The sequence below is a fragment of the Hyla sarda genome, chromosome 3 (assembly GCF_029499605.1).
Source record: "Hyla sarda isolate aHylSar1 chromosome 3, aHylSar1.hap1, whole genome shotgun sequence".
Taxonomy (NCBI): Eukaryota; Metazoa; Chordata; class Amphibia; order Anura; family Hylidae; genus Hyla; species Hyla sarda.
This window is the reverse complement of record NC_079191.1, coordinates 13,581,352-13,607,226: the sequence shown is the minus strand read 5'-3', so window position 1 is coordinate 13,607,226 and position 25,875 is coordinate 13,581,352. Positions and strand designations below refer to the sequence as shown.

At 43.8% G+C, this 25,875-nt stretch overlaps 1 protein-coding gene across 4 annotated transcripts in view; it reads left to right on the top strand.

Moving 5' to 3' along the window:
- Window positions 1–25,875, top strand: part of PTK2B (protein tyrosine kinase 2 beta) — a 207,370-nt gene that overhangs the window by 148,808 nt on the left and 32,687 nt on the right. For all 4 annotated transcript variants that reach the window (XM_056563778.1, XM_056563776.1, XM_056563777.1 and 1 more), the window contains exons 16-21: window positions 3,207–3,294; window positions 7,091–7,191; window positions 8,526–8,641; window positions 13,632–13,732; window positions 17,627–17,716; window positions 19,449–19,653. In XM_056563778.1, the coding sequence (XP_056419753.1) occupies window positions 3,207–3,294; window positions 7,091–7,191; window positions 8,526–8,641; window positions 13,632–13,732; window positions 17,627–17,716; window positions 19,449–19,653 (701 nt within the window). The remainder of the gene's footprint in view (window positions 1–3,206; window positions 3,295–7,090; window positions 7,192–8,525; window positions 8,642–13,631; window positions 13,733–17,626; window positions 17,717–19,448; window positions 19,654–25,875) is intronic.

Sequence of the window (25,875 nt, the reverse complement as noted above, 5' to 3'; positions counted from 1 at the left end):
CCATAGCAACTGATCACACCACAGCCCATAGCAACCGATCACACCACAGCCCATAGCAACCGATCACACCACAGCCCATAGCAACCGATCACACCACAGCCCATAGCAACCGATCACACCACAGCCCATAGCAACCAATCACACCACAGCCCATAGAAACCGATCACACCACAGCCCATAGCAACCGATCACACCTCAGCCCATAGCAACCGATCACACCTCAGCCCATAGCAACCAATCACACCACAGCCCATAGCAACCAATCACACCACAGCCCATAGAAACCGATCACACCACAGCCCATAGCAACTGATCACACCACAGCCCATAGCAACTGATCACACCACAGCCCATAGCAACTGATCACACCTCAGCCCATAGCAACTGATCACACCTCAGCCCATAGCAACCGATCACACCACAGCCCATAGCAACCGATCACAGCACAGCCCATAGCAACCGATCAGAGAACAGCCCATAGCAACCGATCACAGAACAGCCCATAGCAACTGATCACACCACAGCCTATAGCAACTGATCACAGCACAGCCCATTGCAACCAATCACACCACAGCCCATAGCAACTGATCACAGCACAGCCCATAGCAACTGATCACACCACAGCCCATAGCAACTGATCACACCACAGCCCATAGCAACTGATCACAGCACAGCCCATAGCAACTAATCACACCACAGCCCATAGCAACTGATCACAGCACAGCCTATAGCAACTGATCACACCACAGCCCATAGCAACTGATCACAGCACAGCCTATAGCAACCGATCACAGCACAGCCCATAGCAACTGATCACACCACAGCCCATAGCAACCGATCACACCACAGACCATAGCAACCGATCACACCACAGACCATAGCAACCGATCACACCACAGCCCATAGCAACCGATCACACCACAGCCCATAGCAACCGATCACACCACGGCCCATAGCAACTGATCACACCACAGCCCATAGCAACTGATCACACCTCAGCCCATAGCAACCGATCACACCTCAGCCCATAGCAACCGATCACACCACAGCCCATAGCAACTGATCACAGCACAGCCCATAGCAACCGATCAGAGAACAGCCCATAGCAACCGATCACAGAACAGCCCATAGCAACTGATCACACCACAGCCTATAGCAACTGATCACAGCACAGCCCATAGCAACCAATCACACCACAGCCTATAGCAACTGATCACAGCACAGCCCATTGCAACCAATCACACCACAGCCCATTGCAACCGATCACACCACAGCCCATAGCAACTGATCACAGCACAGCCCATAGCAACTGATCACACCACAGCCCATAGCAACTGATCACAGCACAGCCCATAGCAACTGATCACAGCACAGCCCATAGCAACTAATCACACCACAGCCCATAGCAACTGATCACAGCACAGCCTATAGCAACTGATCACACCACAGCCCATAGCAACTGATCACAGCACAGCCTATAGTAACCGATCACAGCACAGCCCATAGCAAATGATCACACCACAGCCCATAGCAACCGATCACACCACAGACCATAGCAACCGATCACAGCACAGCCCATAGCAACCAATCACACCACAGCCTATAGCAACCGATCACAGCACAGCCTATAGCAACTGATCACAGCACAGCCCATAGCAATTGATCACAGCACAGCCCATAGCAACTGATCACAGCACAGCCTATAGCAACTGATCACAGAACAGCCCATAGCAACCGATCACACCACAGCCCATAGCAACTGATCCCAGCACAGCCTATAGCAACCGATCACAGCACAGCCCATAGCAACTGATCACACCTCAGCACATAGCAACCGATCACACCACAGCCCATAGCAACTGATAACAGCACAGCCCATAGCAACTGATCACACCACAGCCCATAGCAACCAATCACACCACAGCCCATAGCAACTGATCACACCACAGCCCATAGCAACTGATCACAGCACAGCCCATAGCAACTGATCACAGCACAGCCCATAGCAACCAATCACACCACAGCCTATAGCAACCGATCACACCACAGCCCATAGCAACCAATCACACCACAGCCTATAGCAACTGATCACAGCACAGCCCATAGCAACCAATCACACCACAGCCTATAGCAACCGATCACACCACAGCCCATAGCAACCAATCACAGCACAGCCCTTGGCAACTGATCACAGCACAACCCTTGGCAACTGTGTTGGAATTTGCAAGAATGGGGTCTGTTGTGTCATTAAAACTCAGCACTGACGAAACTGTGACATACTGGGAAAAACTATCAGGAGATACATGATATATAGGGATCTGTTCTCCACGTTTTCGTTAGAAGGATCCCCAGTGATCAGGTGAGATCTGTGAGGGAACTGACAGCCAGTGTTTAATTTCCCTGCAGCACCCCCACTGGGGGAATGAGGTATTACAGGGTCCTCAGTATAAATCAATAAGCTGTTCATGTAATGCAGTGGTCTTCAAACGACAGCCCTCCAGATATTGCAATACTACAACTCTCAGCATGCCTAGACAGCCAACGGGGGTGTATGTGTGTCAGGGGGGTAGGACTCCCACATCTATACTCCTCCCTATAAAGCAGTGTTTCCCAAGCAGTGTGCCTCCAGCTGTTGCAAGACTACAACTCCCAGCATGACTGGGCAGCCTTTGTCCAGGCAGAAGCCCTCCATTATTTTTTATCTACCAAGTCATATCATTGTGCACAATCCATTCGGAATCAGCCTGTACATGTAGTGTTAGGGTGCGTTCACACATACAGGATCCTGCGCAGATTTGATGCGCAGGATTTGTAACTGCCGATTAGAAGCTGCGCTCAGTCATATAGTTTACGTTGAAATCTGCAGCAGAAAATCCTGCGCATCAAATCTGCGTAGGTGTGAACATACCCTTAGGGTACGTTCACACGCACGGATTTTTTAGTGGGTTTTCCGCTGCGGATGTGAAAGCGGGCGGGCTCTTCTCGGCTGTCCGCAGCTGATTTTCCGCGGCAGAATGTTCATTGCGGAAAATCCTCCGCAAGCCCCATTGAAGTCAGTAGGGACTGTGGCGGATTTTCCGCAGCGTAAATTCCGCCACGGACAGCTGAGAAGAGCCCGCCCACTTTCAAATACGCAGCGGAAAACCCGCAAAAAAATCTGTGTGTGTGAACGTACCCTTAATCAGACATTTTTCTTCTGTTCTCAGCATAAAGGAGAGAAGGTGAGCGTCGCGGTGAAGACGTGTAAGAAGGACTGCGCTCCGGACGTCAAGGAGAAGTTCATGAGTGAAGCCTGTGAGTTATAACTTCAATATATCACTATGGGAGGAGAAGAAAAACACCCGCAATCTAGTGCAACAGTCAAGTGCAGACAATGTTGTGTCGCTGTGCAGCCTTTGCTATAACGTTATCTCTGTTTCCATATGATGCGGCCATTACAAGCAAACATTAAAGGGGTATTCCAGGAAAAAACTTTTTTATATATATCAACTGGCTCCAGAAAGTTAAACAGATTTGTAAATTACTTCTATTAAAAAAATCTTAATCCTTTCAGTACTTATGAGCTTCTGAAGTTAAGGTTGTTCTTTTCTGTCTAAATCCTCTCTGATGACACGTGTCTCGGGAACTGCACAGAGTAGAAGAGGTTTGCTATGGGGATTTGCCTCTAAACTGGGCGGATCCCGAGATGTGTCATCAGAGAGGACTTAGACAGAAGAGAACAACTCAACTTCAGAAGCTCTTAAAGAGTAGCTCCCACCATCCATTTTTTTTTCTTTCTGTCCCTGCCTATTGCCCATCTATCCCTAACCCCCTCCCTGCCTTTACATATTTTTTTTACTATATTAAAATGGCTTTTTTGTCTGCCTGGCAGTATGCCCACTACCAGGCAGACTTCCCCAGCAGGCGTGACGTCACTGATGCCTGCTGGGGCCGACACTTCCGCCCTTAGTTCACTATACAGGGTGCCTCCAGCTGTTTCACCACTACAACTCCCAGCTTGCCCTGACATCTACTGGCTGTCAGGGCATTCTGGGAGTTGTAGTGGTGAAACAGCTGGAGGCACCCTGTGGTGAAAACAATAACTTTGTTAGCGCAGTAGTGCTACTCCGCTCCCGAAGCAGCGGCGGCGCTCTCCTGAACCCCGCCCCCCCCCCCACCCCCACCATGCCTCTAGTGCTGAGCGCTCCTGCTGAGCAGCGGCGCTCCTCCGAACCCCGCTTCCCCCACCCCATTCCTCTAGTGTAGATTTACCCATCCGGAGGATCAGCGCAGCAATCAGTGCGCGCGCTGCCTCCGGACAGGGTAACGGTGGCGGGCGAGGCCAGTGGAGCTGGCCAATGCGCGCAGCCCCAGCTATCAGCGTGCTCGCTCTAGCCAGTTTGATTGACAAGCGGGAGCGAGCACCGCAGTGCCTGAATTTCGACTCATTGCCAGGCTTAAATGAGTCGAAATTCAGTGGTGACGTCACTGCCGAATGCATTCAGCCACTAGGAGGGCGACCCCTAGTGGCCGAATTTAAAAGTGATTTTAAACTTGTTTAACCTGCTCTGGACAGTTCCTACAATGGACAGCGGTGTCAGCAGAGAGCACTGTGGTCAGACAGAAAAGAAATTCAAAAAGAAAACAACTTCCTCTGTAGTATACAGCAGCTGATAAGGACTGGAAGGATTGAGATTAATTTTTTTTTTTTTAAATAGAAGTAATTTACAAATCTGTTTAAAGTGTACCTGTCATCAACTAAAACATTTTATATAAATGTAGATAATACCATTATATATGTATATTTGTAATATGCTTTGGTTAAAAATTGTGTATATTTTTGGGTTAAAAAATGCCGTCCCTGCAGCTATGGTCTGTGTGTCTCTATGAGGAGTCCAAATACAGGAAGTGAGGACACTATAAGCAGGGATCTGTGCAGGCTCCTGGCTTGTCAATCAGCCTGCTGTGTGAGCCAGGGGCGTGTCATAGAGCCTCAGTGTACACCAGTGGTCTTCAAACTGTGGCCCTCCAGATGTTGCAAAACTACAATTCCCAGCATGCCCGGACAGCCGTTGGCTGTCCGGGCATGCTGGGAGTTGTAGTTTTGCAACATCTGGAGGGCCACAGTTTGAAGACCACTGGTGTACTCCGTCCTGCTTTTTCTTAGTGCACAGAGCCCTGCTTGTCCACCCTCACTTTCGGTATTTGGACTCCTCATAGAGCCACACAGGCAACAGCTGCAAGGACAAAAATATACAAATTTTTTTACCAATGCATATTACAAATAATATACATATAAATGGTATTATCTACATTGACGACAGGTACACTTTAAAGGGGTACTCCGGTGGAAAACTTTATATTTTTTATTTTTTAAATCAACTGGTGCCAGAAAGTTAAACAGATTTGTAAATGACTTCTATTAAAAAATCTTAATCCTTCCAATACTTATTAGCTGCTGAATACTACAGAGGAAATTTTTTTTTTTTTTTTTTTTCCTCCGGTGGAAAACTTTTTTTTTATTCATTTTTTTTTTTTTAAATCAACTGGTGCCAGAAAGTTAAACAGATTTGTAAATGACTTCTATTAAAAAATCTTAATCCTTCCAGTACTTATTAGCTGCTGAATACTACAGAGGAAATTCTTTTATCTTTTTTTTTTATTTTTATTTTTTTTATTTAATCATGTACTGATAATTATGATTAAATAAAAAAAAATAATTTCTTTTTGGAACACAGTGCTCTCTTCTAACATCAAGACCACAGTGCTCTCTGCTGACATCTCTGTCCATTTTAGGAACTGTCCAGAGCAGCATATTTTTTTCTATGGGTATTTTCTCCTTCTCTGGAGAAAATTATAAAAATGGATCATGATATCAGCAGAGAGCTCTGTGTTCCAAAAAAAAAAAAAATGTCCTCTGTAGTATTCAGCAGCTAATAAGTACTGGAAGGATTAAAGGGGTATTCCAGGAAAAAATGTTTTTTTTTTTTTTTATTAACTTTTTTTTTTATATATCAACTGGCTCCAGAAAGTTAAACAGATTTGTAAATTACTTCTATTAAAAAATCTTAATCCTTTTAATAATTATCAGCTGCTGAAGTTGAGTTGTTGTTTTCTGTCTGGCAACAGTGCTCTCTGCTGACATCTCAGCTTGTCTTGGGAACTGCACAGAGTAGAAGAGGTTTGCTATGGGGATTTGCTTCTAAACTGGGCGGTTTCTGAGACAGGTGTCATCAGAGAGCACTTAGACAGAAAAGAATAACTCAACTTCGGCAGATCATAAGTACTGAAAGGATTAGGATTTTTTAATAGAAGTAATTTACAAATCTGTTTAACTTTCTGGCACCAGTTAATTAAAAAAATTTTTTTCCCAGTGGAGTACCCCTTTAAAGGGGTTATCCTTGATAAGAATAACAGAGCTGCAGAGCTGATTTATTTAAAAAACAGCTCCCCCCTGTCCTCAGGTTGTGTGCGGAATTGCAACTCAGTTCCATTGAAATGAATGGAGCCAAGTTGTAATACCCGACACAACCTGAGGACAGGGGGGAGCTGTTTTTTAGTTATTTATTTTTCTTTGAAGAAATTAGCTGTGTTTCTATTCTTGGATAACATTGATTACGTTACTGTAAGGCTAGGTTCACACTGTGGAATTTCCAGGCAGAATTTCTGCGGGAGAAAGAGCTGGCGGCACTAGGACCACGCGTATTGCATTGCCGTCCCCATAGACGGCAATGCATTTCTGGGTGGATCTTTTTGAGAGATCTGCTCAAAAATGCATTGCCAAGTATGGGGACGTCAATGCAGTCCACGTGGTCCTAGTGCCGCCGGCTTGATGTCCGGCAGAAATTCCTCTCGGAGATTCCGCAGTGTAGCGCATTTTATTAAAAAAATAAATAAAAAGCAGACGGATTTTGAATCCCTTTTTTCCTAATCTTCCATTATGTCATACCTCAATAAAACATGGACATTCCCAATAAACTGAATAAAATATATATTTTTTCCCCGATGCTCCAATTTTTGCTTTTGGTCTGTTTTCGGCCATTTACAGATGTTTTTGCTGTGTGTGAACTTGGCTTTAGGTCGACAATTTCTCCTTTTCTTTCCCTGGTAGATCTGATGAGGAATCTGGATCATCCGCACATTGTGAAATTGATCGGAATTATTGAAGAAGATCCCATCTGGATAGTGATGGAGCTCTACCCGTTCGGGGAGGTAAGTGGTTAATCCTACCTAATAGACATCTTGATAGTGATTAGTAATAACGTGAAGTTCATGGGTCCCAATGGAAATATCTGGAAGGGGGGCCCCCTACCTATAGCCTTCAGCTGTCCGGGCATGCTGGGAGTAGAGTCGCCACCTGGTGGTATTTTACAGGCACAGCCGGTATTTTGGCCACCTTGCCGGTATTTATCCAATGAATCCTCCAACTACCGCTATGGTGCACCATACCAGTGTTTCTCAACCAGAGCGTCTCCAGCTGTTGCAAAACTACAACTCCCAGCATGCCCGGACAGCCGTTGGCTGTCCGGGCATGCTGGGAGTTGTAGTTTTGCAACAGCTGGAGGCACCGCTGGTTGGGAAACACTGACCTACACTATATACTACTAAATAGTCCAACATGCTGGGAGTTGTAGTTTTGCAACAGCTGGAGGCACCGCTGGTTGGGAAACACTGACCTACACTATATACTACTATATAGTCCAACATGCTGGGAGTTGTAGTTTTGTAACAGCTGGAGGCACCCCTGGTTGGGAAACACTGACCTATACTATATACTACTATATAGTCCAACATGCTGGGAGTTGTAGTTTTGTAACAGCTGGAGGCACCCCTGGTTGGGAAAAATTGACCTACACTATATACTGCTATATAGTCCAACATGCTGGGAGTTGTAGTTTTGCAACAGCTGGAGACACTGCTGGTTGGGAAAGACTGACCTATACTATATACTACTATATAGTCCAACATGCTGGGAGTTTTAGTTTTGCAGCAGCTGGAGGCACCCCTGGTTGGGAAACACTGACCTATACTATATACTACTATATAGTCCAACATGCTGGGAGTTGTAGTTTTGCAACAGCTGGAGGCACCTCTGGTTGGGAAACACTGACCTATACTATATACTACTATATAGTCCAACATGCTGGGAGTTGTAGTTTTCGTTTGGGGCAGATACTGAGCCACAGGCTGAAACAGGGCATGCTGGGAGTTGTAGTTAGTAACTAACTGCAACTCCAAAATTTTATATAAAAAGTGATCAAAAAGTCTCATTAAACAAAATGATTCTGTTAAAAACTACAGATCGGGACGCAAAAAATGAGCCTCATACATCCCTGTATAGCGAGAAATAAAGTTATAGGGGTCAGAATAGGACAAAATCCCCCCCGCATATATGTATACTGTGATGTTACGCATATATAATTAATTATGCAAATTAGCATAACTACAAGCAAGGTGGCAACACTAGCTGGGAGTTGGAGCTTTGCAACAGCTGGAGGCACCCTGGTCTATGGGAAGTAATGATAACATTTGTGGTGTCTCCGCAGCTCGGACAGTATCTGGAGAAGCACAAGAACACCCTGCAGGTCCTCTCCATGATCCTGTACTCCCTGCAGATCTGCAAAGCTCTGGCCTATCTGGAAGGAATTAGCTGCGTCCACAGGTATTTAGCTGTGTAGTTACAGCATTGCTGTAAGGTGATCCACAGTTTCTTAAACTAAAGTCTATCACCACTGCCTCCCAGTGGCTATTATTTGTCATTACATACAAATGTTGGAGTTGCTATGACATTTTTTACTTACAAAAACTGAGCTGAGACTTTCTGTCCTGTATGTGATGAGACTTCCTGTCCTGCATGTGATGAGACTTCCTGTCCTGCATGTGATGAGACTTCCTGTCCTGCATGTGATGAGACTTCCTGTCCTGCATGTGATGAGACTTCCTGTCCTGTATGTGATGAGACTTCCTGTCCTGTATGTGATGAGACTTCCTGTCCTGTATGTGATGAGACTTCCTGTCCTGTATGTGATGAGACTTCCTGTCCTGTATGTGATGAGACTTCCTGTCCTGTATGTGATGAGACTTCCTGTCCTGTATGTGATGAGACTTCCTGTCCTGTATGTGATGAGACTTCCTGTCCTGTATGTGATGAGACTTCCTGCTCTGTATGTGATGAGACTTCCTGTCCTGTATATGATGAGACTTCCTGTCCTGTATGTGATGAGACTTCCTGTCCTGTATGTGATGAGACTTCCTGTCCTGTATGTGATAAGACTTCCTGTTCTGTATGTGATGATGAGGTAAGCTGCTTGAGCTAATGGCGTGCTGGGCTGGTTCTGCCTATTGACAAAATAGGCAGCCGCCTAGAGCGTCCTTTCAATGGGGGCGCCGCTCTGCACGCTGCAAGAAAGTTAGTAGCCAGCTTGCATCTGAAGCCCCCGCTCACCGGTAGCACTCACTCAGCCAGCACCAACTGTTCACCCCAGTAGTAAGGCACTTACATAAGGAGGGTTTGTTACAGTGTGTCACCCCAGTAGTAAGGAGATTACATGAGGAGGAGGTTTGTTACAGTGTGTCACCCCAGTAGTAAGGAGATTACATGAGGAGGAGGTTTGTTGCAGTGTGTCACCCCAGTAGTAAGGAGATTATATGAGAAGGAGGTTTGTTGCAGTGTGTCACCCCAGTAGTAAGGAGATTATATGAGAAGGAGGTTTGTTGCAGTGTGTCACCCTAGAATTAATGTGGGTTGTGTCTAAGGGCGGAGCCAATGGGCAGGGTCAAGGGTCGGCAAAATTAGCTTTCACCTAGGCTTGCAAAAAACCTTGCACCAGCCCTGATGGCGTGTATGTGGTACTGGTGGGGTGCTGTGACTAAAGTAGAGTTTGTGACACCAGAGTAGTGTTTACCTCCACACTACATGGATGGTAGCTTCCTGGGGTGAGGCAATAACGACCAGAGATGCAGGGTTATGGAAACTACTCAATTTTACTCAGAAATTTGCAAAATAAACAGGAACAATTCAACATAGTTCAAAGTCCGCTGGAGTTTGTTTTAGGGATCACAGTTGCTTCTAGGCACTATTGGACTTGTAGTCCTTCCTAACTGACTAGCTTCTTGCTTGTTAAAATTTACTTAAGACTGATCTGGACTTGGAACTTGACTGGTTACTTGCATAAGACTTTGGAACTGGCAAACACTGATGCTGCTCTTTACTTGGGAATCCTCAGTTAGGACTTACTGCCAGACTTGGACCTATTTGGACCAGAGTTGCCTGAGGCTTTCTATTTCCTGTAATCTTTCCAGAATCCTGTGAAATGTGCTGTTGCTTAGGAACAAATTGAAGCAGCAACTGGATCTCTTAGGCCTGTGGTGAGGTACAGGTCCACAGCAGAGGTCTGAAGGTGACCTCCACTCTCCTCTCAACACTGACTTCCGACTGACTAGCTCCTCCCAGTATAGCCAGACTTAGGAGAGCAGGACAGCAGCCCTGATTGGCTGAAGCAGGCATTTTATCCCCCAGGCATCCTACTGCACAGACAAGTTAACCCTTACGGGCATAATAAAGCATAAAATGCATTTAAGTACAAAAAAAAAATAAAAATTTAAACCTGAGCAATGGGCTCGGAGCAGACATGTTAGGTGACATCCACCTGAAAGGTAAGAAGAACAGGTGTGTTCTGCATCGGGAAACCACAATGAGACTTCCTGTCCTGTATGTGACGAGTCTTCCTCCTGTATGTGATGAGTCTTGCTGTTCTTTCTGTGATGAGACTTCAAGTTCTGTATGTTATGAGTCTTCCTGTTCTGTATGTGATAAGACTTCCTGTCCTGTATGTGATGAGTCTTCCTTTTCTTTCTCTTCTATATGTGAAGAGACTTTCTGTTTGGTATGTGATGAGACTTCCTGTCCTGCATGTGATGAGACTTCCAGTTATGTATGTCTGTATGTGATGAGACTTCCTGTTCTGTATTTGATGAGACTTCCTGTTCTGTATTTGATGAGACTTCCTGTTCTGTATGTGATGAGACTTCCTGTCCTGCATGTGATGAGACTTCCTGTTCTGTATGTGATGTAACTTTCTGTTCTGTATGTGATGAGGCTTGTAAAAATTATCTGTACAGCATTACAGTGAAAGTTGACACCATTAGATAGAGAAGACAATAGATGTTAACGGCTTAGTCTCCCGCTCCTTGTAGAATGACCTCTGCAAAGGTCATAGAGCATGCCCAGACGCCTTTTTTCCATTAATGTCTATTGTTTACTATGTCCATGGGGCTTGCTGTAAAGCATATCTGTAAATGCTTTTAAAGGGTACGGTCCCGAGTAGCATATTTTGCTGCGTATCTGCTGCTGCATATTTTCCTACCCACTAAGATCAATGGGTAGAAAAATCAGCTGCAGAAAATACACAGCAAAATACGCTGCATACACACTAGATACCCAAAAACAGCTCAGACATCATGGCTGCCCCCATAATAATGCGCAAGAAATAAAATAAAATAAATAAAATAAAAATTCTGAAAAAAAAGAACATATTTCGGTATTTTGCTCTAATCAGTAAAAAAATAAAAAGTCTAGGTGACACATTCCCTTTCAGAACTTACTATTGAGCTTTGAATTTGTGGTGGGCTTATGCTTTTAGACAGCAGCCAATCTGAACAAGCAGAGCCATAGTGTAAAGCACAGAAGAGGGCGGGACAGCAGAACAAGCCTGTCATTCAGCAGTCACTGATGGTATCTATGCTACCACGGCAAATCTACCGTATATACTCGAGTATAAGCCGTCCCGAATATAAGCCCAGGCCCCTAATTTCACCACAAAAACCCAGGAAAAGTTATTGACTCGACTATAAGCCTAAGGTGGGAAATACATCATCCCCCCCTGTCATCATCCAGACCCCCGTCATCATCACCCTGTCATCATCACCCTGTCATCATCACCCTGTCATTATCACCCCGTCATTATCACCCCGTCATTATCACCCCGTCATTATCACCCCGTCATTATCACCCCGTCATTATCACCCCGTCATTATCACCCCGTCATTATCACCCCCGTCATTATCAATCACCCCGTCATTATCACCCCGTCATCATCACCCCGTCATCATCACCCTGTCATCATCACCCTGTCATTATCACCCGGTCATTATCACCCGGTCATTATCACCCCGTCATTATCACCCCGTCATTATCACCCGGTCATTATCACCCGGTCATTATCACCCCGTCATCATCACCCCGTCATTATCACCCAGTCATTATCACCCGGTCATTATCACCCCGTCATTATCACCCCGTCATTATCACCCCGTCATTATCACCCGGTCATCATCACCCCCGTCATCATCACCCTGTCATCATCACCCTGTCATCATCACCCTGTCATCATCACCCCGTCATCATCACCCCGTCATTATCACCCCGTCATTATCACCCCGTCATTATCACCCGGTCATTATCACCTGGTCATTATCACCCCGTCATTATCACCCCGTCATCCTCACCCCGTCATCCTCACCCCGTCATTATCATTCGGTCATTATCACCCCGTCATCATCACCCCGTCATCATCACCCGGTCATTATCACCCGGTCATTATCACCCCATCATCCTCACCCCGTCATTATCATTCGGTCATTATCACCCCGTCATCATCACCCCGTCATCATCACCCCGTCATCATCACCCCGTCATCATCACCCCGTCATCATCACCCGGTCATTATCACCCGGTCATTATCACCACCTGTCATCATCCCCCCCTTCATCATCACCGCCTGTCATCATCCCCCTCGTCATCATCCCCCCCTTCATCATCACCGCCTGTCAATCCCTTCTCAGTGGTCTTCAACCTGCGGACCTCCAGATGTTGCAAAACTACAACTCCCAGCATGCCCGGACAGCCATCGGCTGTCCGGGCATGCTGGGAGTTGTAGTTTTGAAACATCTGGAGGTCCGCAGGTTGAAGACCACTGCGGCCTTCGTCATCACCCAGACCCCCCCCCCCCCCTTTCGTTTTCTACTCACCTCCCCTCGGTGGGATGAAAGGGTGAGCTGGTCCGGGCCATCTATGCTGCAGGGACCGTCCGGTGGGGAGGGTTAGTCGTTCCGGGCTGTCCATCTTCACCGGGAGGCCCTCTTCTCCGCTCCGGGCCGGCCCCGGACTAGTGACGCTGCCTTGACGCCACCGCGCAGGGACGTCACGGACGTCTGCTGCGCACGGACGTCCCTGCGCGTCGTCGTCAAGGCAGCATCACTAGTCCGGGGACCGGCCCGGAGCAGAGAAGAGGGCCTCCCGGTGAAGATGGACAGCCCAGAACGACTAACCCTCCCCACCGGACGGTCCCTGCAGCATAGATGGCCCGGACCAGCTCACCCTTCCTTCCCACCGAGGGGAATTGACTAGAAAACAAAAGGGGGGGGGGGGGTCTGGACGATGTTTCAAAACTACAACTCCCAGCATGAAAAATCATGCTGAAAAACTCGGCTTATACTTGAGTATATACGGTATACAGACAGAAGCCCAACAGAAAACCAGCGCACGGGGCACCTAGAGTCATAACACTGTTTGTGTAATGGTGTATACAGTATCCAGGGCCCCTTCCATGCAATGTTATAAGAAATACACAACCTTGCCTTTTCTCTTGCAGGGACATCGCGGTCAGGAACATACTTGTGGCGTCTCACGAGTGCGTGAAGTTAGGAGATTTTGGACTCTCCAGGTATTTAGAAGAAGAGGAGTATTACAAAGGTGAGAACTTAATACACGATCACCTGACTTATCAGGTTACAGTCGTCTCTTACATTCCAGTTAAATCCAGAGCTGTACAGTGGTCCCTCAAGTTACAATATTAATTGGTTCTGGGAAGACCATTGTATGTTGGGACCATTGTATGTTGGGACCATTGTATGTTGAAACCATTGTATGTTGGGACTATTGTATGTTGGGACTATTGTATGTTGAGACCATTGTATGTTGAGACCATAACTCTATGGAAACCTGTTAATTTGTTCTGAAGCCACCAAAATGTCATCCAAAAATAGGAAAATATGAGGATTAAAGAAAAATAAGTAGAAAACTAATATAGATAAAGCAAATCCTTACATATAAAAGTAATAAAGATCTGCTGGGAGCTGTAATCACTGTCTATGTCAGTGTTTCCCAAGCAGGGAGCCTCCAGCTGTAGCAAAACTACAACTCCCAGCATGCCCGGACAGCCAAAGGCTGTCCGGGCATGCTGGGAGTTGTAGTTTTGCAACAGCTGGGGGCACCCTGGTTGGGAAACACTGGTCTATGTAGAGGACAGGAGCTTCTTCAGGGTCCTATACAGTTCACGCAATGTCCTAAAAAAGTAACATGGAGGTGTCCAAAGGAGCAGCTAACCCTGGTACAGGTAAAGTGTACAGAACATGTAATACCTCCCTGTACTGTAGGGGGCGCTACCAGACACCAGTCAGTGCATACACTTCAGTAATACAGGTAAAGAGTAGTACAGAACATGTAATATCTCCCTGTACTGTAGGGGACGCTACCAGACATCAGTCAGTGCATACACTTCAGTAATACAGGTAAAGAGTACAGAACATGTAATACCTCCATGTACTGTAGGGGGCACTACCAGACACCAGTCAGTGCATACACTTCAGTAATGCAGGTAAAGAGTACAGAACATGTAATACCTACCTGTACTGTAGGGGGCGCTACCAGACATCAGTCAGTGCATACACTTCAGTAATACAGGTAAAGAGTAGTACAGAACATGTAATACCTCCCTGTACTGTAGGGGGCACTACCAGACACCAGTCAGTGCATACACTTCAGTAATACAGGTAAAGAGTACAGAACATGTAATACATCCCTGTTCTGTAGGGGGCGCTACCAGACACCAGTCAGTGCATACACTTCAGTAATACAGGTAAAGAGTACAGAACATGCAATACCTCCCTGTACTGTAGGGGGCGCTACCAGACACCAGTCAGTGCATACACTTCAGTAATACAGGTAAAGAGTACAGAACATGTAATACCTCCCTGTACTGTAGGGGGCGCGACCAGACACCAGTCAGTGCATACACTTCAGTAATACAGGTAATGAGTACAGAACATGTAATACCTCCCTGTACTGTAGGGGGCGCTACCAGACAGCAGTCAGTGCATACACTTCAGTAATACAGGTGTTTTACCTGTAAATTGCCCATTCTGATTGGTCAGTTCTTCCGGCCATTGACATGTTTCACAGATCTGGACTGTCTGTAACATTGTATGTTGAGGCTGGTTTCAACTTACAATGGTCCAGAAAAGACCATTGTATGGTGAAACTATTGTATGTTGAGGCCATTGTAAGTTGAGGGATCACTGTATTCAAAATTCTGCTATATGTGTGGTGCTACGGGGTGTTAGAAATACCTTATCACTTCGTGACACCAGGGCACTGTTATCCTATACACGGTCCGAGGTTGGAGACAGCTTCTCCTGGGCCAGACACGGGGAGTAAATGAACGCACCGACGTCAGGTTACAGATAACTGTCTTTACTGAGCTGGTGCAGATGGTATTACACAGACAGCTGGAATTGGGTGAGAGGATGCAGTGTAACCCCTTGGGAGCCCTGTTGCCTTGCTGAGACTTGTGGTGCTTTCACCAAACAGATTAATACTTACATGTAAGATGGGTAGATGTATCCTGGTCAGCTGGGCCTTCCCTCAGAGCACACAACACACCTTACACCTATACCACACTGTTGTCAGACTGAACTCCACTGAGAACTGGGGCAATTTCTCCCCACTACACTATATGGGTGAGAATTTAGGGGTTCCCATTGGCAGACAAGGCCACATGGGGTTTACACAGTTCCTTTCTTAAAGGGGTACTCCACCTCTAGACATCTTATCCCCTATCCAAAGGATAGGGGATAAGAGGTCTGATCGCGGGGGTCCCGCCGCTGGGGACCCCTGCATTCTACCATGCGGCACCCACCTGTAACAGCTTCCGGAACCGCTGGAGGCCCTCAGGCTAATACCATCCTGACCACGGGGACGTAAGATCGTGACGTCACACCCACCCCCTCAATGCAAGTCTATGGGAGGGGGCCTGAAAGCTGCCACGCCCCCTCCCATAGACTTGCATTGTGCTGGCGGGGTGTGACGTCACATGGGGCGGAGTCATGACGTCACGATCTTACGTCCCAGTGCTCGGGATGGTATTAGCCTGAGGGCCTCCAGCGGTTCCGGAAGCTGTTACAGTTGTGTGCCGCATGGTGGGTGCCAGCGGTGGGACCCCCGCAATCAGACATCTTATCCCCTATCCTTTGGATAGGGCATAAGATGTCTAGGGGCGGAGTACCCCTTTAAGGGGACAGTAACACATGAATAACATATATACAGATAACATCAATAGAATTAATTAGACAAATATATGACTTCTCAATAAAGTGCAAACATAATTGGTAAAACATTAAGTCTCTAGTGAGCCCAACACCTTGTGCTGCAAAGCTGCCCAAAGCAGTCCGAAGCCACAGGACAGCCATTGGTGCTGGGACACCACATATGCAACATAACATCTGTCAACAAAGCTGACAGACCCTCTGAGAATGAATTGAGCTCCTCTATTGTATTGTCCTGCAGAAGGGACTTCAAGGGGGCTTTTCCCTACTACTAGGTGATTTAGGTTGAATTGAAAGAGTCATCTCCCTCTTAATTGTAGGTAAATCAGGGAGGCCCTTAAAGGGGTACTCCATTGCTAGACATCTTATCCCCTATTCATAGGATAGGGGATAAGATGTCTGATCGTGGGGGTCCCACCGCTGGAACCCCCATGATCTCTTTGCAGACACCTTGCGTTCTGAACATTATGGATTTGGGAGGCCATGGTCATGACATCATGCCACGTGTCTGCACGGAGATTGCCGGGGGGAGGTTTGGGGTCCCAGCTGCGGGACCCCCGTGATCAGACATCTTAACCTATCCTATGGGGAAAAAAAGATTTTTTGTGCCTCAACAGGAGGAATGTCCATGTTCCCAAGTAAAGGAAAACTTAACTTGGGGGATCCTATGACAAATGAAAAGGTCACATTGTTGGTGGTAAAGCCCACCAGCTGGGACCTCACCAGTTTCCAAATCTGGAACCCATTATTGTCACAATGGTGGCTTCCAGTTTTGGAAACTGGTGAGGTCCATGCTCATAGGCTTTACAACCACCGATGTGACCTTCTCCTATCTCCTCAGAAGATCACAATGGTGGGTTCCAGTTTTGGAAACTGGTGGGGTCCATGCTCACAGGCTTGACCACCACCGATGTGACCTTCTCGTATGTCCTCAGAAGATCACAATGGTGGGTTCCAGTTTTGGAAACTGGTGGGGTCCATGCTCATAGGCTTGACCAATAGCGATGTGACCTTCTCCTATGTCCTCAGAAGATCACAATGGTGGGTTCCAGTTTTGGAAACTGGTGGGGTCCATGCTCATAGGCTTGACCAATAGCGATGTGACCTTCTCCTATGTACTCAGAAGATCACAATGGTGGGTTCCAGTTTTGGAAACTGGTGGGGTCCATGCTCATAGGCTTGACCAATAGCAATGTGACCTTCTCATATGTCCTCAGAAGATTCCATTCAGACCCTTTTTTTCTGTATTTTTGTCTTTTCTCAGCCTCTGTAACTCGTCTCCCTATCAAGTGGATGGCTCCAGAATCGATAAACTTCCGACGCTTTACCTCGGCTAGCGACGTCTGGATGTTCGGTGAGACATTTTGTTGCCAGGACAAAGAATGAAAGTTTGGGACGTGGAAACCAGGATTAGGCGTGGACAGTGCTAGATATATGTTGGAAATTTCTTCAATATGGCACCAGTGGCATCTACTTGGCTGGTGCATCCTGTAGATCTGGTGGTATCATAAACTGGTCAGTGCAACAGTCCAACCTAGAAGGCGTAACCTTCCCTGGGTTAGGACCTCTGTCCAGTCACCTACTTTACACTATTGTTAGTGGCTTTGGCCATCAGGTTGCTCATTGCATTGTATTGTAAGCAGTATTCTCAGCATAGTATTGGTACTGAAAGGGTTCTTGGCCAGTGCCCTGGGGTAGATTTTGGTAAGATGATAAAGATGAGCAAACCAAGTCAGAATCTAGAACGTTTGTGTTTTTCTCAGAACAATTGTTCGAAATGGGGGCTGCTATTTTGGCAATGAAAAGAAGGGGGAGGACCTAGAGTTATGGTTCATGCTTGGTTAGGGACCTTAAAGGGGTACGCCGGTGGAATTTTTTTTTTTTTAACTCAACTGGTGCTAAAATGTACTGGAAGGGTAAAGATTTTTTAATAGAAGTCATTTACAAATCTGTTTAACTTTCTGGAACCATTTGATTAAAAAAGGAATGTTTTCCACCGGAGTACCCCTTTAACCAATCTAACCCTAATTTATGGTTAGGGTTGGGTTATCTTGGCCGTATAGAGCTTGTATACAGTCTAAAGCAATGGTCTCAAACTTTGGCCCTCGAGATGAACGTTTGTGTTTTGCTCAGATCAATTGTTCAAAATGGGGGCTGCTATCTTGGCAGTGAATAGAAGGGGGAGGACCTAGAGTTATGGTTCATGCTTGGTTAGGGACCTTAAAGGGGTATGCCGGTGGAAAAAAATTTTTTTTAAATCAACTGGTGCCAGAAAGTTAAACAGATTTGTAAATTACTTCTATTAAAAAAATCTTTATCCTTCCAGTAGTTTTTAGCGGCTGTATGCTACGCAGGATATTCTTTTCTTTTTTAATTTCTTTTTTTGTCTTGTCCACAGTGCTCTCTGCTGGCACCACTGTCCCGTGTCAGGAACCGTCCAGAGTAGCATAGGTTTAATATGGGGATTTTCTCCTGCTCTGGACAGTTCATGATAGGGGCATCAGGTGTCAGCAGAGAGCACTGTGGACAAGACAAAAAAGAAATTCAAAATGAAAAGAATTTCCTCTATAGCATACAGCTGCTAAAAAGTTCTGGAAGGGTAAAGATTTTTTAATAGAAGTCATTTACAAGTCTGCTTCACTTTCTGGCACCAGTTGATTTAAAAAAAATGTTTTCCACCGGAGTACCCCTTTAACCAAGCTAACCCTAATTTATGGTTAGGTTTGGGCTATCTTGGCCATATAGAGCTTGGATACAGTCTAAAGCAGTGGTCTCAAACTGAGGCCCTCGAGATGTCGCAAAACTTCAACTCCCAGCATGCCCGGACAGCCAACGGCTGTCCGGGCATGCTGGGAGTTGAAGTTTTGCAACATCTCGAGGGCCACAGCTTGAAACCACCAGTCTAAAGAGTCCTCATAGTGTCATATACAACTTTTCAGGGCAATCGGGCACTTTTGACTCTTGGACCAAACTTTTTCGGCCCACATCAAATCTGGTTGATTCGGCCAAATCGCACTCAAAACTAATTTCTTGAAGTTCTTTTATCTCAATTTTTTGATATATGACCCATCATTTTTCCATTTAAGGGGTTTGTATGTGGGAGATCCTGTCCTACGGCAAGCAGCCTTTCTTCTGGCTGGAGAACAAAGATGTGATCAGCGTCATCGAGAAAGGAGATCGACTCCCTAAGCCGGAGGCCTGCCCCCCGACCCTCTACACACTAATGACCCGATGCTGGACCTACGACCCTTCCGAAAGGCCCAAATTCACAGAGCTGGTCTGCAGCTTAAGGTAAAGAAACTCAACCTCTGACAGGACTTATGGTTGGCCATTGTCTTCTCCTGCTGAGTACATTGGTCGAGCTGACTGGGGGAATAGAAGAGACAACTGCTCGGAGCACATTTCTGGCCTTAAGTTGTTGTCATTGACCCGACTATCAAAGCTGAAGATCCTCACTTGACCAGGACTTTCTCTGACTACTACTATAATAGAAGTAGCAGGAAATTGGAACCCAATCCACCATCTTTCCCCCTAAAAATTGATAGGGGGAGCCATACATTTTGAGTTTAGCCATGGGTTTACTTTCCGCACTGACCATAATTGGATGACTCGTGTAAGACAGAAAAAATTCTTCGAGCCATTTAATTTTGGTGAAAGCTGATGGTAAATCCATGGCCATACTTAAAATTTTTGGTTCATCCTATAAGCTTTAGGAGGAAAACTGTGGCTTGGGTTCAAATTTTCCAGATCATACAAAACTACTTGTAACCATGTGTTGACCCAGAACTATAGCAGGCCTCAACTTCACTCGAGGAAGGTCATCATTGTATGTGATGAGACTTCCTGTCCTGTATGTAATTAGACTTCCTGTTCTGTATGTGATGAGACTTCCTGTTTTGTATGTGATGAGACTTCCTGTTTTGTATGTGATGAGACTTCCTGTTTTGTATGTGATGAGACTTCCTGTTTTGTATGTGATGAGACTTCCTGTCCTGTATGTGATAAGACTTCCTGTTCGGCATGTGATAAGACTTTCTGTTCTGTATGTGATGAGACTTCCTGTTCTGTATGTTATGAGACTTCTTGTCCTGTATGTGATGAGACTTCCTGTTAGCTATATGATGAAACTTCCTGTTCTGTATGTGATGTGACTTCCTGTCCTGCATGTGATGAGGCTTACTCTTCTTTATGTAATTAGACTTCCTGTTCTGTATGTAATGAGACTTCCTGTCATGTATGTGATGAGACTTCCTGTCCTGTATGTGATGAGACTTCCTGTCCTGTATGTGATAACACTTTCTGTTCTGTATGTGATGAGACTTCCTGTTCTGTATGTTATGAGACTTCTTGTCCTGTATGTGATGAGACTTCCTGTTAGCTATATGATGAAACTTCCTGTTCTGTATGTGATGAGGCTTACTCTTCTTTATGTAATTAGACTTCCTGTTCTGTATGTAATGAGACTTCCTGTCATGTATGTGATGAGACTTCCTGTCCTGTATGTAATGAGACTTCCTGTTCAGTATGTGATGAGACTTCCTGTCCTACATGTGATGAGGCATACTGTCTGAAGGTCATCATTGTATGTGATGAGACTTCCTGTCGTGTATGTGATGAGACTTCCTGTTCTTTATGTAATTTGACTTCCTATTCTGTTTGTGATGAGACTTCCTGTCCTGTATGTGATGAGACTTCCAGTTTGGTATGGGATGAGACTTCCTGTTCGGTATATGATGAGACTTCTTGTTCTGTATGTGATGAGACTTCCTGTCATGTATGTGATGAAACTTCTTGTCCTGTATGTAATGAGACTTCCTGTTCTGTATGTGATGAGACTTTTTGTCCTGTATGTGATGAGACTTCTTGTCCTGTATGTGATGAGACTTCTTGTCCTGTATGTGATGAGACTTCCTGTTCAGTATGTGATGAGACTTCCTGTCCTGTATGTGATGAGGCATACTGTCTGAAGGTCATCATTGTATGTGATGAGACTTCCTGTCGTGTATGTGATGAGACTTCCTGTTCTTTATGTAATTAGACTTCCTATTCTGTATGTGATGAGACTTCCTGTCCTGTATGTGATGAGACTTCCTGTTCGGTATGGGATGAGACTTCTTGTTCTTTATGTGATGAGACTTCTTGTCATGTATATGTATGTGATGAGACTTCCTGTTCTGTATGTGATGAGACGTCTTGTCCTGTATGTAATGAGACTTTCTGTCCTGTATGTGATGAGACTTCCTGTTCGGTATATGATGAGACTTCTTGTTCTGTATGTGATGAGACTTCCTGTCATGTATGTAATGAGACTTTCTGTCCTGCATGTAATGAGACTTCTTGTCATGTATATGTATGTGATGAAACTTCCTGTTCTGTATGTGATGAGACTTCCTGTTCAGTATGTGATGAGACTTCTTGTCCTGTATGTAATGAGACTTCCTGTTCAGTATGTGATGAGACTTCCTGTTCTGTATGTGATGAGACTTCCTGTTCAGTATGTGATGAGACTTCCTGTCCTGCATGTGATGAGGCTTAATGTCTTGTATATAGCAGGCCACTACTTCACTTGAGGAAAAGGTTTTTCGGTCAGTTTGGGAACTTTGCTCTACTAGCCTTGAATCTAAAAACCTCTGGCAAAATGGCTTATTGGCACCTTCTCTGGGCCACGCTTCTCAGTTACCTGCCTAGTTTTGCCCCTGTGTTGACCCATCACGTTTCAATATTCCCTTAAATGAGATGCATTAAAGCTCATTCCTTATTGGGTTATGTTGACAGCTGTCCCCAAGCATGTGATCTCCTCATCTTCTCAAGTCACTGATACTAGGACCTTCACGATCATGGAATACACCTTGGATATTCTTCCTCCCCATACCCAGAAGTCCCTCCAGACCTCAGACTTCTGAACTTATTTACGAGGGTCCATGTAACAAAGTCTGAACAAGTTTTGGATAAGATTTCCGAGCGACAGTTCTGACAGCAGCTGAACCCAGAGCAATGTGGACCAAACTATAAATCTTCAGAACCGGAATCACAGAAGGGACGAGATCCTCCTAGAATTTACTGCAGATGAAAATACTAATAATGAAAAGTGTAACCGAAAGTATTATATCTATAAAAGTATAAAGAAGGACATCTCCGCCGGTGCACTCTACTATTTATAGCACCGCAGTGAGGACATGGAGAGACTAATGGCTGCGGTGACACCATGATGGATGGCACCGGCCCGAGACGCTACACAAATCTGAGAACTGTCCAAATATACCAAATGTCTGGGGCGACCATCATGTGACTGCTGAGTATAGCTACCCCCTACAGTCCAACCGGGAAATGTACTTTTTATTTTAATTAATCTCATCCTACCCCATCCTAAGGTGACTTGTATACAGCAACCCAGCTATCTGCCGTATTATAGTTATATAGCAATCATATTTATACATGTGAGGCAGTATTATAGTAGTTATACTCTTGTATATAGGAGGCAGTATTATAGTAGTTATATTGTTGTATATAGGAGCAGTATTATAGTAGTTATATTCTTGTATATAGGAGCAGCATTATTGTAGTTATATTCTTGTATATAGGAGCAGTATTATAGTAGTTATATTCTTGTATATAGGAACAGTATTATAGTAGTTATATTCTTGTATATAGGAGGCAGTATTATAGTAGTTATATTCTTGTATATAGGAGCAGTATTATAGTAGTTATATTCTTGTATATAGGAGCAGTATTATAGTAGTTATATTCTTGTATATAGGAGCAGTATTATAGTAGATATATTCTTGTATATAGGAGCAGTATTATAGTAGATATATTCTTGTATATAGGAGCAGTATTATATTAGTTATATTCTTGTATATAGGAGCAGTATTATAGTAGTTATATTCTTGTATATAGGAGCAGTATTATAGTAGTTATATTCTTGTATACAGGAGGCAGTATTATAATAGTTATATTCTTGTATATAGGAGGCAGTATTATAGTAGTTATATTCTTGTATATAGGAGCAGTATTATAGTAGGTATATTATTGTATATAGGAGGCAGTATTATAGTAGGTATATTCTTGTATATAGGAGCAGTATTATAGTAGTTATATTCTTGTATATAGGAGCAGTATTATAGTAGTTATAATCTTGTATATAGGAGCAGTATTATAGTAGTTATATTCTTGTATATAGGAGCAGTATTATAGTAGTTATATTCTTGTATATAGAAGCAGTATTATAGTAGGTATATTATTGTATATAGGAGGCAGTATTATAGTAGGTATATTCTTGTATATAGGAGCAGTATTATAGTAGTTATATTCTTGTATATAGGAGCAGTATTATAGTAGTTATAATCTTGTATATATAGGAGCAGTATTATAGTAGTTATATTCTTGTATATAGGAGCAGTATTATAGTAGTTATATTCTTGTATATAGGAGGCAGTATTATAGTAGTTATATTCTTGTATATAGGAGTAGTATTATAGTAGTTATATTCTTGTATATAGGTGCAGTATTATAGTAGATATATTCTTGTATATAGAGGCAGTATTATAGTAGTTATTTTCTTGTATATAGGAGCAGTGTTATAGTAGTTATATTCTTATATATAGGAGCAGTATTATAGTAGTTATATTCTTGTGTATAAGAGCAGTATTATAGTAGTTATATTCTTGTATATAAGAGTAGTATTATAGTAGTTATATTCTTGTATATAGGAGCAGTATTATAGTAGTTATATTCTTGTATATAGAGCAGTATTATAGTAGTTATATTCTTGTATATAGGAGCAGTATTATAGTAGTTATATTCTTGTATATAGGAGCAGTATTATAGTAGTTATATTCTTGTATATAGGAGCAGTATTATAGTAGTTATATTCTTGTATATAGGAGCAGTATTATAGTAGTTATATTCTTGTATATAGGAGCAGTATTATAGTAGTTATATTCTTGTATATAGGAGGCAGTATTATAGTAGTTATACTCTTGTATATAGGAGCAGTATTATAGTAGTTATATTCTTGTATATAGTAGACAGTATTATAGTAGTTATATTCTTGTATATAGGAGGCAGTATTATAGTAGTTATATTCTTGTATATAGGAGCAGTATTATAGTAGTTATATTCTTGTTGTAGGAGGCAGTATTATAGTAGTTATGAATTCGAGTAGAATACAGACATAGCGCACATCTACAATCTTGTATAATGATCTGATTGCTTCTCAGCACAATATCAAAAACTAACAGGTTGTTAGTATACATTTTTGATCAAAAAGTACAAGCCCACTCGCCACGTCAAGGCCACCTATTCAGAGTGGGTCCCTAACATCCCTAGCATAAAATGGCGTAGCGCCGGGCGGCGACCACCACCACCGCGACACAGGTGCCCACGGGGGGGGGAGCGACCCACTGGCAGAGCGGCCCCAATGCCTCTCAAACCAGTCTATAGGCCGCACCCACCCGCAGACACAGCGCCACGGCAGCAACGGACGCCGCCCCGCACCACACCAGTGTGAACAAGGTGTAATGGCTCACTTACCTTGCTCTCCCAGTCAGACTGGGAGGCAGCTAGGAGTGAAATGGCCCTAGTGTGGCTAATTACCACCTATATAGGTTTGGGCTGAGGGGGTGGGGAAGAGTGCAGCAGAGAGTGCAGTTATTTTCTTGTATATAGGAGCAGTGTTATAGTAGTTATATTCTTATATATAGGAGCAGTATTATAGTAGTTATATTCTTATATATAGGAGCAGTATTATAGTAGTTATATTCTTATATATAGGAGCAGTATTATAGTAGTTATATTCTTGTGTATAAGAGCAGTATTATAGTAGTTATATTCTTGTATATAAGAGTAGTATTATAGTAGTTATATTCTTGTATATAGGAGCAGTATTATAGTAGTTATATTCTTGTATATAGGAGCAGTATTATAGTAGTTATATTCTTGTATATAGGAGCAGTATTATAGTAGTTATATTCTTGTATATAGGAGGCAGTATTATAGTAGTTATATTCTTGTATATAGGAGCAGTATTATAGTAGTTATATTCTTGTATATAGGAGCAGTATTATAGTAGTTATATTCTTGTATATAGGAGGCAGTATTATAGTAGTTATATTCTTGTATATAGGAGCAGTATTATAGTAGTTATATTCTTGTATATAGTAGACAGTATTATAGTAGTTATATTCTTGTATATAGGAGGCAGTATTATAGTAGTTATATTCTGGTATATAGGAGCAGTATTATAGTAGTTATATTCTTGTATATAAGAGGCAGTATTATAGTAGTTATATTCTTGTATATAGGAGGCAGTATTATAGTAGTTATATTCTTGTATATAGGGGCAGTATTATAGTAGTTATATTCTTGTATATAGGAGCAGTATTATAGTAGTTATATTCTTGTATATAGGGGCAGTATTATAGTAGTTATATTCTTGTATATAGGAGCAGTATTATAGTAGTTATATTCTTGTATATAGGGGCAGTATTATAGTAGTTATATTCTTGTATATAG